At 43.5% G+C, this 19,138-nt stretch overlaps 2 protein-coding genes across 3 annotated transcripts in view; one reads left to right on the top strand and one right to left on the bottom strand.

Moving 5' to 3' along the window:
* LOC139383955 (metal cation symporter ZIP8-like) overlaps window positions 1-13,593 on the bottom strand; it is a 32,414-nt gene extending 18,821 nt beyond the window's left edge. The window contains exons 1-3 of one of the 2 annotated variants that reach the window (XM_071128580.1): window positions 12,956-13,593; window positions 8,909-9,071; window positions 1,624-1,793 (exon numbers count right to left, since the gene is read on the bottom strand). In XM_071128580.1, coding sequence (XP_070984681.1) covers window positions 1,624-1,793; window positions 8,909-9,071; window positions 12,956-13,183 — 561 coding nt within the window. In that variant the 5' untranslated portion in view covers window positions 13,184-13,593. The remainder of the gene's footprint in view (window positions 1-1,623; window positions 1,794-8,908; window positions 9,072-12,955) is intronic. The other variant, XM_071128579.1, reaches the window with a different exon arrangement.
* Window positions 13,545-18,522, top strand: LOC139383657 (proline-rich protein 2-like). Its single transcript, XM_071128193.1, has 4 exons — window positions 13,545-13,552; window positions 15,597-15,842; window positions 16,711-16,975; window positions 18,235-18,522. The coding sequence occupies exons 1-4, from the start codon at window positions 13,545-13,547 to the stop codon at window positions 18,520-18,522; spliced, it is 807 nt and encodes a 268-aa protein (XP_070984294.1).
* The last annotated feature ends 616 nt before the right edge of the window (window positions 18,523-19,138 follow it).

The raw sequence follows: 19,138 nt of genomic DNA, 5'->3' as shown, positions 1-19,138 counted from the left end.
TTCTGAACTTTTCTATTCTCAAAGTTTCTACAGATTGTAAATGAAAGATTAAAAAAACAATTTTTGCTAAAATAATTATTATATTACTGATAAGATTGACTTTTCAGATCACCCAGAGTGATCACCCTGGACTTAGCTCCAGGTAAATGTTGTAATTCTTCAGCCATTCCTGGACCTGTGACCAAAAACAGGCTACATATGGACAGGACCAAAACAAATGATCTAATGACTCTGTCTCTTCACAGCAAAATCTGCAGAGCTGAGAAGGTTGTATCCATATGTATATGGTTGTATCCCCCATATATATATATATATATATATATATATATATATATATATATATATATATAATATAACAATCATTTAAATGGAATGTGTCAGTTCATAAACCATGTGCCATGGAATCTGTACATCCAAAATCTACAACTATTTTCTCATCTATATGGCATCGCTAAACATTGTTTGGTCCTTAAATTAAACTGGTATATTTTTTTTATTCATCACAATTTTCTTGAACCAATTTTGGTCTTTAATGCAGAGTCGACAAGACCTTTACTTTTTCCCTCTTCCACTTGCTTCTTCCATTTTTGCGGTAATGCTGCAATTAGTTGGTTGTCATTTTGGGTAGAGCAGACATTTCCATATATTTTTGTTAGCTGCCTGTGTGACAACTCCACCGATGACATTTATGATATCACGGTAATAAACAGCATTAGAGAGATCCTACCTCTGGTATTAACAGCATTAGAGAGATCCTACCTCTGGTATTAACAGCATTAGAGAGATCCTACCTCTGGTATTAACTGCATTAGAGAGATCCTACCTCTGGTATTAACAGCATTAGAGAGATCCTACCTCTGGTATTAACAGCATTAGAGAGATCCTACCTCTGGTATTAACAGTATTAGAGAGATCCTACCTCTGGTATTAACAGCATTAGAGAGATCCTACCTCTGGTATTAACAGTATTAGAGAGATCCTACCTCTGGTATTAACAGCATTAGAGAGATCCTACCTCTGGTATTAACAGCATTAGAGAGATCCTACCTCTGTTATTAACAGCATTAGAGAGATCCTACCTCTGGTATTAACTGCATTAGAGAGATCCTACCTCTGGTATTAACAGCATTAGAGAGATCCTACCTCTGGTATTAACTGCATTAGAGAGATCCTACCTCTGGTATTAACAGTATTAGAGAGATCCTACCTCTGGTATTAACAGCATTAGAGAGATCCTACCTCTGGTATTAACTGCATTAGAGAGATCCTACCTCTGGTATTAACTGCATTAGAGAGATCCTACCTCTGGTATTAACAGTATTAGAGAGATCCTACCTCTGGTATTAACAGTATTAGAGAGATCCTACCTCTGGTATTAACTGCATTAGAGAGATCCTACCTCTGGTATTAACTGCATTAGAGAGATCCTACCTCTGGTATTAACTGCATTAGAGAGATCCTACCTCTGGTATTAACTGCATTAGAGAGATCCTACCTCTGGTATTAACAGTATTAGAGAGATCCTACCTCTGGTATTAACAGTATTAGAGAGATCCTACCTCTGGTATTAACTGCATTAGAGAGATCCTACCTCTGGTATTAACTGCATTAGAGAGATCCTACCTCTGGTATTAACTGCAGGACAGCGTTGGAGAAGAGCGTGCCGATGGCCAGGCCGATGAAGTAGGTGAGCACCTTGGGGAAGTACGGCTTCTTGGTGAAGGGGATGAGTGCCAGGCCCAGGAGAGAGGCCAGGTTAATAATGGTGACAGACAGGAAGCCATAACCCCACACTGGACAGGACAAGAGAAAAGAGATGCATATTGAACATGGTTACATGCACAGAATAATACGATTATTGTGGATAGTCAGATTAAAACTTTTTCATGAATAATGATTTCCCTAATAATCCTGTTTACATGGACACATCTGAAAATCAGGCTGCCTGATGGGACTTTGGATAAATGCATAAAAAAATCACCAATCAAAATAAACATTCTACCACAAAGACCACGTCATTTTTTTGTAAAGCCTAATTGATTTATATGTGAACCCTGATTAAAACCTGCTGCTGGCCCAGATCAGATCCACCTCTGGAACCCTGATTAAAACCTGCTGCTGGCCCAGATCAGATCCACCTCTGGAACCCTGATTAAAACCTGCTGCTGGCCCAGATCAGATTCACCTCTGGAACCCTGATTAAAACCTGCTGCTGGCCCAGATCAGATCCACCTCTGGAACCCTGATTAAAACCTGCTGCTGGCCCAGATCAGATCCACCTCTGGAACCCTGATTAAAACCTGCTGCTGGCCCAGATCAGATCCACCTCTGGAACCCTGATTAAAACCTGCTGCTGGCCCAGATCAGATCCACCTCTGGAACCCTGATTAAAACCTGCTGCTGGCCCAGATCAGATCCACCTCTGGAACCCTGATTAAAACCTGCTGCTGGCCCAGATCAGGTCCACCTCTGGAACCCTGATTAAAACTGTTCACATGTCCTAGTCATTTCAAACTGTTCACATGTCCTAATCATTTAAAACTGTTCACATGTCCTAATCATTTAATTGTTCACATGTCCTAATCATTTAATTGTTCACATGTCCTGTTTACCTGTCCTAATCATTTAAAACTGTTCACATGTCCTAATCATTTAAAACTGTTCACGTGTCCTAATAATTTCATAGATTGCTCAGAAAACCAGGGTGTTTTTAATCAGGATATGCCTACTTTGATGTTGACCATACGCTGATTAAGATAAGGTGATTACAAGGCTAATGCTATAATTGGTCTATTAACATAGTAGGTTAAATGTTGAATTGTTAGTGCGCATGTAAATACACTCAATGTTACTGACCCATCCTATAACCACAGTGTTACTGACCCATCCTATAACCACAGTGTTACTGACCCATCCTATAACCACAGTGTTACTGACCCATCCTATAACCACAGTGTTAGTGACCCATCCTATAACCACAGTGTTAGTGACCCATCCTATAACCACAGTGTTAGTGACCCATCCTATAACCACAGTGTTAGTGACCCAACCTATAACCACAGTGTTACTGACCCATCCTATAACCACAGTGTTACTGACCCATCCTATAACCACAGTGTTACTGACCCATCCTATAACCACAGTGTTACTGACCCATCCTATAACCACAGTGTTACTGACCCATCCTATAACCACAGTGTTACTGACCCAACCTATAACCACAGTGTTACTGACCCATCCTATAACCACAGTGTTACTGACCCATCCTATAACCACAGTGTTACTGACCCATCCTGTTACCACAGTGTTACTGACCCATCCTATAACCACAGTGTTACTGACCCATCCTATAACCACAGTGTTACTGACCCATCCTATAACCACAGTGTTACTGACCCATCCTATAACCACAGTGTTACTGACCCATCCTATAACCACAGTGTTACTGACCCATCCTATAACCACAGTGTTACTGACCCATCCTATAACCACAGTGTTACTGACCCATCCTATAACCACAGTGTTAGTGACCCAACCTATAACCACAGTGTTACTGACCCATCCTATAACCACAGTGTTACTGACCCATCCTATAACCACAGTGTTACTGACCCATCCTATAACCACAGTGTTACTGACCCATCCTATAACCACAGTGTTAATGACCCATCCTATAACCACAGTGTTACTGACCCAACCTATAACCACAGTGTTACTGACCCATCCTATAACCACAGTGTTACTGACCCATCCTATAACCACAGTGTTACTGACCCATCCTGTTACCACAGTGTTACTGACCCATCCTATAACCACAGTGTTACTGACCCATCCTATAACCACAGTGTTACTGACCCATCCTATAACCACAGTGTTACTGACCCATCCTATAACCACAGTGTTACTGACCCATCCTATAACCACAGTGTTACTGACCCATCCTATAACCACAGTGTTACTGACCCATCCTATAACCACAGTGTTAGTGACCCATCCTATAACCACAGTGCTACTGACCCATCCTATAACCACAGTGTTACTGACCCATCCTATAACCACAGTGTTACTGACCCATCCTATAACCAGTGTTACTGACCCATCCTATAACCACAGTGTTACTGACCCAACACACCAACCATTATCCACCCATAGTGACAGAGGGGAGGGGAGCAGCATCAATACTGATCACAGCATCAATACTGATCACAGCATCAATACTGATCACAGCATCAATACTCATCACAGCATCAATACCATCACAGCATCAATACCCATCACAGAATCAATACTGATTACAGCATCAATGCCCATCACAGCATCAATACTCATCACATAATCAATACTGATTACAGCATCAATGCCCATCACAGCATCAATACTCATCACAGCATCAATACTGATCACAGCATCAATACTCATCACAGCATCAATACTGATCACAGCATCAATACTGATCACAGCATCAATACTGATCACAGCATCAATACCCATCACAGCAAAAATACTGATCACAGCATCAGTACCATCACAGCATCAATACTGATTACAGCATCAATGCCCATCACAGCATCAATACTCATCACAGCATCAATACTGATCACAGCATCAATACTCATCACAGCATCAATACTGATCACAGCATCAATACTGATCACAGCATCAATACTGATCACAGCATCAATACCCATCACAGCAAAAATACTGATCACAGCATCAGTACCATCACAGCATCAATACTGATCACAGCATCAATACCCATCACAGAATCAATACTGATTAGAGCATCAATGCCCATCACAGCATCAATACTCATCACAGCATCAATACTGATCACAGCATCAATACTGATCACAGCATCAATACTGATCACAGCATCAATACCCATCACAGCATCAATACTGATCACAGCATCAATACCATCACAGCATCAATATTGATCACAGCATCAATACCATCACATAATCAATACTGATTACAGCATCAATGCCCATCACAGCATCAATACTCATCACAGCATCAATACTGATCACAGCATCAATACTCATCACAGCATCAATATTGATCACAGCATCAATACCCATCACAGCATCAATACCATCACAGCATCAATATTGATCACAGCATCAATACTGATCACAGCATCAATACACATCACAACATCAATACTGATCACAGCATCAATACCCATCACAACATCAATACTGATCACAGCATCAATACTGATCAGCATCAACTCATCACAGCATCAATACTGATCACAGCATCAATTCATCACAGCATCAATACTGATCACAGCATCAACTCATCACAGCATCAATACCATCACAGCATCAATACCCATCACAGCATCAATACTGATCACAGCATCAATACTGATCACAGCATCAATACCCATCACAGCATCAAGATGTCCAACATCTACCTAAGATCAGACAGCAGCAGATCAAAGCTCGTATATAACAGTATTAGGTTATGGGTAGGGTACTTTGGGGTAGTAAGGATATCTTATGACAGTATTAGGTTATGGGTAGGGTACTTTGGGGTAGTAAGGATATCTTAGGACAGTATTAGGTTATAGGCTACTTTGGGGTAGTAAGGATATCTTATGACAGTATTAGGTTATAGGCTACTTTGGGGTAGTAAGGATATCTTATGACAGTGTTAGGTTATAGGTAGGGTACGTTGGGGTAGTAAGGATATCTTATGACAGTATTAGGTTATAGGGTATGTTGGGGTAGTAAGGATATCTTATGACAGTATTAGGTTATAGGCTACTTTGGGGTAGTAAGGATATCTTATGACAGTATTAGGTTATAGGTTGGGTACGTTGGGGTAGTAAGGATATCTTATGACAGTATTAGGTTATAGGTAGGGTACGTTGGGGTAGTAAGGATATCTTATGACAGTATTAGGTTATAGGGTATGTTGGGGTAGTAAGGATATCTTATGACAGTATTAGGTTATAGGGTACTTTGGGGTAGTAAGGATATCTTATGACAGTATTAGGTTATAGGGTACTTTGGGGTAGTAAGGATATCTTATGACAGTATTAGGTTATAGGGTACTTTGGGGTAGTAAGGATATCTTATGACAGTATTAGGTTATAGGGTACTTTGGGGTAGTAAGGATATCTTATGACAGTATTAGGTTATAGGGTACTTTGGGGTAGTAAGGATATCTTATGACAGTATTAGGTTATGGGTAGGGTACGTTGGGGTAGTAAGGATATCTTATGACAGTATTAGGTTATAGGGTACTTTGGGGTAGTAAGGATATCTTATGACAGTATTAGGTTATAGGGTACTTTGGGGTAGTAAGGATATCTTATGACAGTATTAGGTTATAGGGTACTTTGGGGTAGTAAGGATATCTTATGACAGTATTAGGTTATAGGGTACTTTGGGGTAGTAAGGATATCTTATGACAGTGTTAGGTTATAGGGTACTTTGGGGTAGTAAGGATATCTTATGACAGTATTAGGTTATAGGGTACGTTGGGGTAGTAAGGATATCTTATGACAGTATTAGGTTATAGGGTACGTTGGGGTAGTAAGGATATCTTATGACAGTATTAGGTTATAGGGTACTTTGGGGTAGTAAGGATATCTTATGACAGTATTAGGTTATAGGGTACTTTGGGGTAGTAAGGATATCTTATGACAGTATTAGGTTATAGGGTACTTTGGGGTAGTAAGGATATCTTATGACAGTATTAGGTTATAGGGTAGGGTACGTTGGGGTAGTAAGGATATCTTATGACAGTATTAGCTTATAGGGTACGTTGGGGTAATAAGGATATCTTATGACAGTATTAGGTTATAGGGTACTTTGGGGTAGTAAGGATATCTTATGACAGTATTAGGTTATAGGGTACTTTGGGGTAGTAAGGATATCTTATGACAGTATTAGGTTATAGGGTACTTTGGGGTAGTAAGGATATCTTATGACAGTATTAGGTTATGGGTAGGGTACGTTGGGGTAGTAAGGATATCTTATGACAGTATTAGGTTATAGGGTACTTTGGGGTAGTAAGGATATCTTATGACAGTATTAGGTTATAGGGTACTTTGGGGTAGTAAGGATATCTTATGACAGTATTAGGTTATAGGGTACTTTGGGGTAGTAAGGATATCTTATGACAGTATTAGGTTATAGGGTACTTTGGGGTAGTAAGGATATCTTATGACAGTGTTAGGTTATAGGGTACTTTGGGGTAGTAAGGATATCTTATGACAGTATTAGGTTATAGGGTAGGGTACGTTGGGGTAGTAAGGATATCTTATGACAGTATTAGGTTATAGGGTACTTTGGGGTAGTAAGGATATCTTATGACAGTATTAGGTTATAGGGTAGGGTACGTTGGGGTAGTAAGGATATCTTATGACAGTATTAGGTTATAGGGTACTTTGGGGTAGTAAGGATATCTTATGACAGTATTAGGTTATAGGGTACTTTGGGGTAGTAAGGATATCTTATGACAGTATTAGGTTATAGGGTACTTTGGGGTAGTAAGGATATCTTATGACAGTATTAGGGCACATTGGGTTTTATTTGATCACACAGGAATTGCTCCCTGCAGGAATGTGCATCTGAAACCTTGCTTCTATCATCAGCTAGCTATCAGTGAGCGTGTGTCTGTGTGTATGTGTATGTGTATGTGTATGTGTATGTGTATGTGTGTGTGTGTGAGTGTGTGTATGTGTGTGTATGTGTGTGTGTTCTCAACAGCCCAGATAATCATCTCATTCCTTCATGCTCCCTCTGTCCCCAAGAACAATGAGGTTGATTATAAAGCTGAGTCTCAGGTCCATATGGACCAGAACAGGTGTATCAAGCGTTAACTCGTGGTTCGTATAGCACAGGGGCATCAAGCTTTAACTATAATTTTTACATTGCAAATAGTGACAATTATTTTTCATGCCAGGAGAGGTACCGGATCCTGGTAAATGTGTTCCAGAACGAAACAGTCCAAAACTGAGAGGTGCCAGATCCAGTTCTGGGAAGATCTGGCTCAAATTCAGCACATTGTAGGTAATGGTAGGTAACATGGTAGGTAACATGGTAGGTCATGTAGGTAACATGGTAGGTCATGTAGGTAACATGGTAGGTAATATGGTAGGTAACATGGTAGGTCATGTAGGTAACATGGTAGGTCATGTAGGTAACATGGTAGGTCATGTAGGTAACATGGTAGGTAACATGGTAGGTCATATAGGTAACATGGTAGGTCATGTGGGTAACATGGTAGGTCATGTAGGTAACATGGTAGGTCATGTGGGTAACATGGTAGGTCATGTGGGTAACATGGTAGGTCATGTAGGTAACATGGTAGGTAACATGGTAGGTCATGTAGGTAACATGGTGGGTAACAGGTTTCAGTACCGAGGGTTAATATGGTACTCACCATGGTAGGTAACAGGTTTCAGTACCGTGGGTTAATATGGTACTCACCATGGTAGGTAACAGTTTTCAACCGTGGGTTAATATGGTACTCACCATGGTAGGTAACAGGTTTCAGTACCGAGGGTTAATATGGTACTCACCATGGTAGGTAACAGGTTTCAGTACCGTGGGTTAATATGGTACTCACCATGGTAGGTAACAGGTTTCAGTACCGTGGGTTAATATGGTACTCACCGTGGTAGGTAACAGGTTTCAGTACCGAGGGTTAATATGGTACTCACCGTGGTAGGTAACAGGTTTCAGTACCGTGGGTTAATATGGTACTCACCGTGGTAGGTAACAGGTTTCAGTACCGAGGGTTAATATGGTACTCACCGTGGTAGGTAACAGGTTTCAGTACCGTGGGTTAATATGGTACTCACCGTGGTAGGTAACAGGTTTCAGTACCTAGGGTTAATATGGTACTCACCGTGGTAGGTAACAGGTTTCAGTACCGTGGTACTCACCATGGTAGGTAACAGGATGCAGGGCCGTGGGGTTTTTATATGGGCAGGAGGGCAGCAGCACCTGAGTCAACACAGCAGGACAGATCCTCTCCAGATGCTCCACTGTCAGCTGACTGGCGTTAGTCAACCCATAGTGGGACAAGATCTGGCCCACAGAGGGACACTGCAGGGGACAGAGAGAGAAGGGGTTCACATTACTGTCAACATTAGAATATAACACAGCGTGGTGTTATGTTTATAACTGTGATGGAACAATACGGGATCATTCAAGATGCAGCAGTGATGGTGATTGAATAAGACATTAATACGATCCAACATATTCATGTAATATATTTATATATATATATTTATATATATTTATTTATATATATATTTATTTATATATATTTATTTATATATATATTTATTTATGTATATATATATATGTATTTATATATATTTATTTATATGTATATATATATATATATATATATATGTATTTATATTTATATATTTATTTATATTCATTTATATATATTTATATATATTTATATATATATTTATTTATATTTATTTATATATATGTATTTATATTTATTTATATATATATATGTATTTATATATGTATTTATATTTATATATTTATTTATATATATTCATTTATATATATTTATTTATATATATATATATATATATATATATATATATATATATGTATTTATATATTTATTTATATATATTTATTTATTTTCCTGGCTGATCAAAATATATAATACCTAGTCACACCACTAGTACCAGATCATACCTAGTCACACCACTACCTAGTCACACCACTAGTACCAGATAATACCTAGTCACACCACTACCTAGTCACACCACTAGTACCAGATAATACCTAGTCACACCACTAGTACCATATAATACCTAGTCACACCACTAGTACCAGATAATACCTAGTCACACCACTACCTAGTCACACCACTAGTACCAGATAATACCTAGTCACACCACTAGTACCAGATACTACCTAGTCACACCACTACCTAGTCACACCACTAGTACCAGATACTACCTAGTCACACCACTACCTAGTCACACCACTAGTACCATATAATACCTAGTCACACCACTAGTACCAGATACTACCTAGTCACACCACTAGTACCATATAATACCTAGTCACACCACTAGTACCAGATACTACCTAGTCACACAACTACCTAGTCACACCACTAGTACCAGATAATACCTAGTCACACAACTAGTACCAGATACTACCTAGTCACACCACTAGTACCATATAATACCTAGTCACACCACTAGAACCATATAATACCTAGTCACACCACTAGTACCAGATAATACCTAGTCACACCACTACCTAGTCACACCACTAGTACCATATAATACCTAGTCACACCACTGCCTAGTCACACCACTACCTAGTCACACCACTACCTAGTCACACCACTACCTAGTCACACCACTAGTACCATATAATACCTAGTCACACCACTAGTACCATATAATACCTAGTCACACCACTACCTAGTCACACCACTACCTAGTCACACCACTACCTAGTCACACCACTAGTACCAGATAATACCTAGTCACACCACTACCTAGTCACACCACTAGTACCAGATAATACCTAGTCACACCACTACCTAGTCACACCACTAGTACCATATAATACCTAGTCACACCACTACCTAGTCACACCACTAGTACCAGATAATACCTAGTCACACCACTAGTACCATATAATACCTTTGTCACACCACTAGTACCAGATAATACCTAGTCACACCACTACCTAGTCACACCACTAGTACCAGATAATACCTAGTCACACCACTACCTAGTCACACCACTAGTACCAGATACTACCTAGTCACACCACTACCTAGTCACACCACTAGTACCATATAATACCTAGTCACACCACTAGTACCAGATACTACCTAGTCACACCACTACCTAGTCACACCACTAGTATCATATAATACCTAGTCACACCACTAGTACCAGATACTACCTAGTCACACCACTACCTAGTCACACCACTAGTATCATATAATACCTAGTCACACCACTACCTAGTCACACCACTACCTAGTCACACCACTAGTACCAGATAAAACCAAGTCACACCACTATTTCAATGTAATATATATATATATATGAAATACCAAGGAAAATACTCACAAAATGTAATTATATTGTAACACATTTTAGTCCCAAAGGTAAGTACAAGTAAGGACTAGCTTATTACTGGTAATACAGTCCTGGAAGGCTGTTTCAAAGTAATACCTAAGAAACATCAATGAATATACATGGTCATGTATAATTTATTACCACGTAATTACCCATAACATACCTTGAAGTCATCTTCTCATCTTACCTTTTACATTCGTAGTAACAAGGCTGTAAAATGAGCTGGGTATCTGTTTCCACATTGATAATAGTGTCATTATTTGTAAGGTTGCACTGGATTGGATGGCTCCTTCCCATAAAGACAACATAAACATGTTTAGTTTTTTTTACTCATAAAAAGCTGTTTTTATTTTAGTCCATTCAAACAGACCCCATGTAAAAGAAAACAAGCACTCAGATCAGGTGTTGCCAATTAGCCAACACACCTGAACACACTTAACAAGATAGAAGATAGAGGGTTTTTTTTAAGCTGAGAAAGGAATATTCTGTATACCTTTAAAAAAAAAAAAAAACATTCTTTGAACGTTACAACCATTGGTTGATGCATGCAACGTCCCGAGCAGTAGAACGCAACCAATATCTGTGATGCTGCTCCTTGCAACGTCATCTCGCTGAGTCTACCTTTAAATTAAAGTCAATCTCAGTGGGACCCGCAGATTCTGAAACTTGAAAACCCCATTAGAAAAAAAAGCTTGAGAACCCCATAAATGTTTCACTCACTATTTAGAGAGAAACTAATTGAACATAATTAATTATGTTTTTATTCTTATTTTAGAGTCATTTTTTAAACGGGTTTGTTAATTATTTTAGATGACTAAATCGTTTTTTAATGATTATTTATTGTTTTAGTTTCAGTGGTTCGAATAGATTCAAATGTTAGCTCCATCTTGGTTGCCCAGTGGATTAATTCCATTGACAGAGAATAGAGGATTATAGGTTCAAATCTCACTGATGCCGTGTCACAATGAAGAAATGTGTGTTTGCATGATTAATGCCTAAGGTAATGAATTTCCAAGTGTCCTATCTGTGCTTGGAATTATTTAAAAAAAAAGTTTGCCCAAAAGAAGCTAGCAGTGTTAATAAAAGTCTAATTGAAACATTCGGTGAAAGTTTTAAAGATAATTTCTGTTTTCATAATTTTAATTTTCCTCCCAGGAACACTTTCAAGTAACCAGAGTAAAACGTTCTCAGAACATCCCTGCAACCTACAAATACATGTCTCCAGAAAGGCATTTTCGCTTCAGTTCTCAGAACATTGGGGAAAAAAGTTCAGTTTTACCGGTCAAGAAATGTATGGCTTCGTTCCCAGAACCAATGGGAAACCAAACATTGTACGGTCCAACAACTTCCAAGGAATCAAATGAGCTAGCTGGGTTACTATTGCATAATAAAAACGTACTATCTCATGATTATGACTTACTTTGTCATTATTGTGACTTACTATCTCAACAGGCTTCCATAAAAATAAGACCGTTATTTGCATTACATTGTGCTGAGTAAGTAATTACTGAACATTTTATTTTTCAACAGTGGTCTTAAAAAAAAAAAAAATTGATAACCTATTTCATTTTTTTTATTCTATTGATACCTTCTTGAATTTGCTTATAAGCACCGTAGAAACGGATTAAAATGTAATATATTTGAATGAGTTATCCACCCTGACATTTTTTGAAACGCAAGGTTTTTATTTTCACGGTTTCCTCATTACCATAGGAAAGTGACGTCATCGTTAGGCTAGCAGAATAGTAGTGAATAACAAGATCAATACAATATTCATGGAGGGGGGGAAAAAAACACTGTTTTGGGAGGAAAGTTGTTAAATGGCCTTAAATATATGGCGCAATGTACCTCAGAATTGATAAGTGGGTTTTCCTCATCCACAATAAAAGCTGGTCTTCTGGTTGATATTAGCAGCAGAAAGTGTTCAAGGTGTGCTGTTGAAATAGAGCCATTTTCACCGTAAAACCGCAATATGTCCTCAAGAAAGCCTTGTCCTTTCTTACTGTCCACTTGTACACATTTCGATAATGAAATAAAAAGAAGCGCGCACGTAACTAAAGATCTGAAGTAATACATTATATCTGGCGAGGACTAATCCTGGAGTTGTGCTGGAGAAAGTTTTGATGCGTCGCTTGCTCTAAAGAGAAAACGTGGAAATACTGCATGGAGTTTTCATTGAAATAAATATGCTTACAATCCTACAGAAAAACGGAAGGAACGCTTTTCAGCGAGGCAAAGTGTTCATCGATCCAAAGCTATTTCCTTTAACTTTCCGTTACATGTCATTATAATAAGGACTGCAATGATAAAGACAGGTCCTGTTGCACATTCGACTCCGTTCGTTCTGGGATGTTCACTGAATGAATCCTAGCAGGGCTATGCTATCAGTAGTTGCAGAGATTAGAAAGCGATCCAGCGGTTCAAAGATCACCTCGGCATGAGCCGGTTGGAAGGCGAATATTGAGGTGACTGTTTCTACGACATTTAGTGGCACAGGGGGGCTATTTCAATGGGTTCTTTGTGACTTTTTCACTTGCTTGCCGACGTGTTCACTGAATTACCGTATTACAACATTAAAACGGCGGGTTAAATGGGGATAAATTGAGAGCCCCCTATGAGAAAAACGCACATGTAACAGGGAGTGCCAAATTCCTAATGGTAAAATGGACTGTTGCTTCAATCCGTGTGTTAACATGTGTAGTTTGTGGAGCAGGGACACTGAAGACCTTGTGAAATATAAAGGGAACTTCTTAGGTAATGTTTTCTTACTGCCTCGTTGTGGATAGTGGATATCACTTCATCCAATGACACAGTAATGGTACTAAAAGCCTCACTCACATTGGCATTATATTCTAGTCTGAAATAGACTAATCTAATCTGAAAGACTAATCAAGTCTGAAATATACTAATCTAATCTGAAATAGACTAATCTAGTCTGAAATAGACTAATCTAATCTGAAATAGACTAATCTAGTCTGAAATAGACTAATCTAGTCTGAAATAGTCTAATCTAATCTGAAATAGACTAATCTAGTCTGAAATAGACTAATCTAATCTGAAATAGACTAATCTAGTCTGAAATAGACTAATCTAGTCTGAAATAGACTAATCTAATCTGAAATAGACTAATCTAGTCTGAAATAGACTAATCTAATCTGAAATAGACTAATCTAATCTGAAGTAGACTAATCTAGTCTGAAATAGACTAATCTAATCTGAAATAGACTAATCTAGTCTGAAATAGACTAATCTAATCTGAAGTAGACTAATCTAGTCTGAAATAGACTAATCTAGTCTGAAATAGACTAATCTAATCTGAAATAGACTAATCTAGTCTGAAATAGACTAATCTAGTCTGAAATAGACTAATCTAATCTGAAATAGACTAATCTAGTCTGAAATAGACTAATCTAGTCTGAAATAGACTAATCTAGTTTGAAATAGACTAATCTAATCTGAAGTAGACTAATCTAATCTGAAATACTAATCTAGTCTGAAATACAAATCTAAAATGTATCTACATTTACTTTATTATTGCAAATTCCTTATTTACATTGAATCTCACAAACAACATTGTTCATCCACATACCTGAGTAGGAGTGTTCAACTTCCAAGATAAAGTATATCGCAGTATTATTTTAGTTTAGGAATTTCTGGGTGTACTGGGTACTGTAGGGGATCAGTAAACATCTCTCAAAGAGGTGATAGAGAGGGTTTAGCTGTTGGGTATTGGGTAGAGGATCAGTAAGTATGTGCGAAATGGCACCCAATCCCTATATAGTGCACACCTTTTGACCAGGGCCCATGGGGCTCCAACCAAGACAAACCAAGACCCGTGGGACTCCAACCAAGACCTGTGGGGCTCCAACCAAGACCCGTGGGGCTCCAACCAAGACCCGTGGGGCTCCAACCAAGACCAACCAAGACCTGTGGGGCTCCAACCAAGAAGAACCAAGACCCGTGGGGCTCCAACCAAGACCCGTGGGGCTCCAACCAAGACCAACCAAGACCTGTGGGGATCCAACCAAGACCAACCAAGACCCGTGAGGCTCCAATCAAGACCAACCAAGACCTGTGGGGCTCCAACCAAGACCTGTGGGGCTCCAACCAAGACCAACCAAGACCTGTGGGGCTCCAACCAAGACCAACCAAGACCCGTGGGGCTCCAACCAAGAACAACCAAGAACCATAGGGCTCCAACCAAGACCTGTGGGGCTCCAACCAAGACCAACCAAGAAATGTGGGGCTCCAACCAAGACCCATGAGGCTCCAACCAAGACCAACCAAAACCTGTGGGGCTCCAACCAAGACCCGTGGGGCTCCAACCAACACCAACCAAGACCCGTGGGGCTCCAACCAAGACCCGTGGGGCTCCAACCAAGACCCGTGGGGCTCCAACCAAGACCCGTGGGGCTCCAACCAAGACCACGTGGGGCTCCAACCAAGACCACGTGGGGCTCCAACCAAGACCCGTGGGGCTCCAACCAAGACCCGTAGGGCTCCAACCAAGACCCGTGGGGCTCCAACCAACACCAACCAAGACCCGTGGGGATCCAAACAAGACCTGTGGGGCTCCAACCAAGACCTGTGGGGCTCCAACCAAGACCTGTGGGGCTCCAACCAAGACCTGTGGGGCTCCAACCAAGACCCCGTGGGGCTCCAACCAAGACCCCGTGGGACTCCAGCCAAGACCAACCAAGACCCGTGGGGCTCCAACCATGACCAACCAAGACCCGTGGGGCTCCAACCATGACCAACCAAGACCCGTGGGGCTCCAACCAAGACCAACCAAGACCCGTGGGGCTCCAACCACGACCAACCAAGACCCGTGGGTTCCCAACCAAGACCAACCAAGACCCGTGGGGCTCCAACCAAGACCCGTGGGGCTCCAACCAAGACCCGTGGGGCTCCAACCAAGACCAACCAAGACCCGTAGGGCTCCAACCAAGACCTGTGGGGCTCCAACCAAGACCAACCAAGACCCGTGGGGCTCCAACCAAGACCCGTGGGGCTCCAACCAAGACCAACCAAGACCCGTGGGGCTCCAACCAAGACCCGTGGGGCTCCAACCAAGACCAACCAAGACCCGTGGGATCCAACCAAGACCCGTGGGGCTCCAACCAAGACCAACCAAGACCCGTGGGGCTCCAACCAAGACCAACCAAGACCCTTGGGGCTCCAACCAAGACCAACCAAGACCTGTGGGGCTCCAACCAAGACCCGTGGGGCTCCAACCAAGACCCGTGGGGCTCCAACCAAGACCAACCAAGACCCGTGGGGCTCCAACCAAGACCCGTGGAGCTCAAACCAAGACCAACCAAGACCCGTGGGGCTCCAACCAAGACCAACCAAGACCCGTGGGGCTCCAACCAAGACCCGTGGGGCTCCAACCAAGACCAACCAAGACCCGTGGGGCTCCAACCAAGACCCGTGGGGCTCCAACCAAGACCCGTGGGGCTCCAACCAAGACCAACCAAGACCCGTGGGGCTCCAACCAAGACCCGTGGGGCTCCAACCAAGACCAACCAAGACCCGTGGGGCTCCAACCAAGACCAACCAAGACCTGTGGGGCTCCAACCAAGACCTGTGGGGCTCCAACCAAGACCAACCAAGACCCGTGGGGCTCCAACCAAGACCAACCAAGACCCGTGGGGCTCCAACCAAGAACAACCAAGACCCGTAGGGCTCCAACCAAGACCTGTGGGGCTCCAACCAAGACCCGTGGGGCTCCAACCAAGACCAACCAAGACCTGTGGGGCTCCAACCAAGACCCGTGGGGCTCCAACCAACACCAACCAAGACCCTTGGGGCTCCAACCAAGACCCGTGGGGCTCCAACCAAGACCTGTGGGGCTCCAACCAAGACCACGTGGGGCTCCAACCAAGACCACGTGGGGCTCCAACCAAGACCCGTGGGGCTCCAACCAAGACCCGTGGGGCTCCAACCAAGACCCGTGGGGCTCCAACCAAGACCCGTGGGGCTCCAACCAACACCAACCAAGACCCGTGGGGCTCCAAACAAGACCTGTGGGGCTCCAACCAAGACCTGTGGGGCTCCAACCAAGACCTGTGGGGCTCCAACCAAGACCCCGTGGGGCTCCAACCAAGACCCCGTGGGACTCCAACCAAGCCCCGTGGTGCTCCAACCAAGAACAACCAAGACCCGTGGGGCTCCAACCAGGACCAACCAAGACCCGTGGGGCTCCAACCAAGACCAACCAAGACCCGTGGGGCTCCAACCAAGACCAACCAAGACCCGTGGGTTCCCAACCAAGACCAACCAAGACCCGTGGGGCTCCAACCAAGACCCGTGGGGCTCCAACCAAGACCCGTGGGGCTCCAACCAAGACCAACCAAGACCCGTGGGGCTCCAACCAAGACATGTGGGGCTCCAACCAAGACCAACCAAGACCCGTGGGGCTCCAACCAAGACCCGTGGGGCTCCAACCAAGACCAACCAAGACCCGTGGGGCTCCAACCAAGACCCGTGGGGCTCCAACCAAGACCCGTGGGGCTCCAACCAAGACCCGTGGGGCTCCAACCAAGACCAACCAAGACCCTAGGGGCTCCAACCAAGACCCGTGGGGCTCCAACCAAGACCAACCAAGACCCGTGGGGCTCCAACCAAGACCAACCAAGACCCGTGGGGCTCCAACCAAGACCAAACAAGACCTGTGGGGCTCCAACCAAGACCAACCAAGACCCGTGGGGCTCCAACCAAGACCCGTGGGGCTCCAACCAAGACCAACCAAGACCCGTGGGGCTCCAACCAAGACCCGTGGGGCTCCAACCAAGAACCGTGGGGCTCCAACCAAGACCAACCAAGACCCGTGGGGCTCCAACCAAGACCAACCAAGACCAGTGGGGCTCCAACCAAGACCCGTGGGGCTCTAACCAAGACCAACCAAGACCCGTGGGGCTCCAACCAAGACCCGTGGGGCTCCAACCAAGACCCGTGGGGCTCCAACCAACACCAACCAAGACCCGTGGGGCTCCAAACAAGACCTGTGGGGCTCCAACCAAGACCTGTGGGGCTCCAACCAAGACCTGTGGGGCTCCAACCAAGACCAACCAAGACCTGTGGGGCTCCAACCAAGAAGAACCAAGACCCGTGGGGTTCCAACCAAGACCCGTGGGGCTCCAACCAAGACCAACCAAGACCTGTGGGGATCCAACCAAGACCAACCAAGACCCGTGAGGCTCCAATCAAGACCAACCAAGACCTGTGGGGCTCCAACCAAGACCTGTGGGGCTCCAACCAAGACCAACCAAGACCTGTGGGGCTCCAACCAAGACCAACCAAGACCCGTGGGGCTCCAACCAAGAACAACCAAGAACCGTAGGGCTCCAACCAAGACCCGTGGGGCTCCAACCAAGACCAACCAAGAAATGTGGGGCTCCAACCAAGACCCATGAGGCTCCAACCAAGACCAACCAAAACCTGTGGGGCTCCAACCAAGACCCGTGGGGCTCCAACCAACACCAACCAAGACCCTTGGGGCTCCAACCAAGACCCGTGGGGCTCCAACCAAGACCCGTGGGGCTCCAACCAAGACCCGTGGGGCTCCAACCAAGACCACGTGGGGCTCCAACCAAGACCACGTGGGGCTCCAACCAAGACCCGTGGGGCTCCAACCAAGACCCGTGGGGCTCCAACCAACACCAACCAAGACCCGTGGGGATCCAAACAAGACCTGTGGGGCTCCAACCAAGACCTGTGGGGCTCCAACCAAGACCTGTGGGGCTCCAACCAAGACCTGTGGGGCTCCAACCAAGACCCCGTGGGGCTCCAACCAAGACCCCGTGGGACTCCAACCAAGCCCCGTGGGGCTCCAACCAAGACCAACCAAGACCCGTGGGGCTCCAACCATGACCAACCAAGACCCGTGGGGCTCCAACCATGACAAACCAAGACCCGTGGGGCTCCAACCAAGACCAACCAAGACCCGTGGGGCTCCAACCAAGACCAACCAAGACCCGTGGGTTCCCAACCAAGACCAACCAAGACCCGTGGGGCTCCAACCAAGACCCG

The sequence above is a fragment of the Oncorhynchus clarkii genome, chromosome 25, assembly GCF_045791955.1.
Source record: "Oncorhynchus clarkii lewisi isolate Uvic-CL-2024 chromosome 25, UVic_Ocla_1.0, whole genome shotgun sequence".
Taxonomy (NCBI): Eukaryota; Metazoa; Chordata; class Actinopteri; order Salmoniformes; family Salmonidae; genus Oncorhynchus; species Oncorhynchus clarkii.
This window is presented reverse-complemented; position numbering and strand designations above follow the sequence as displayed.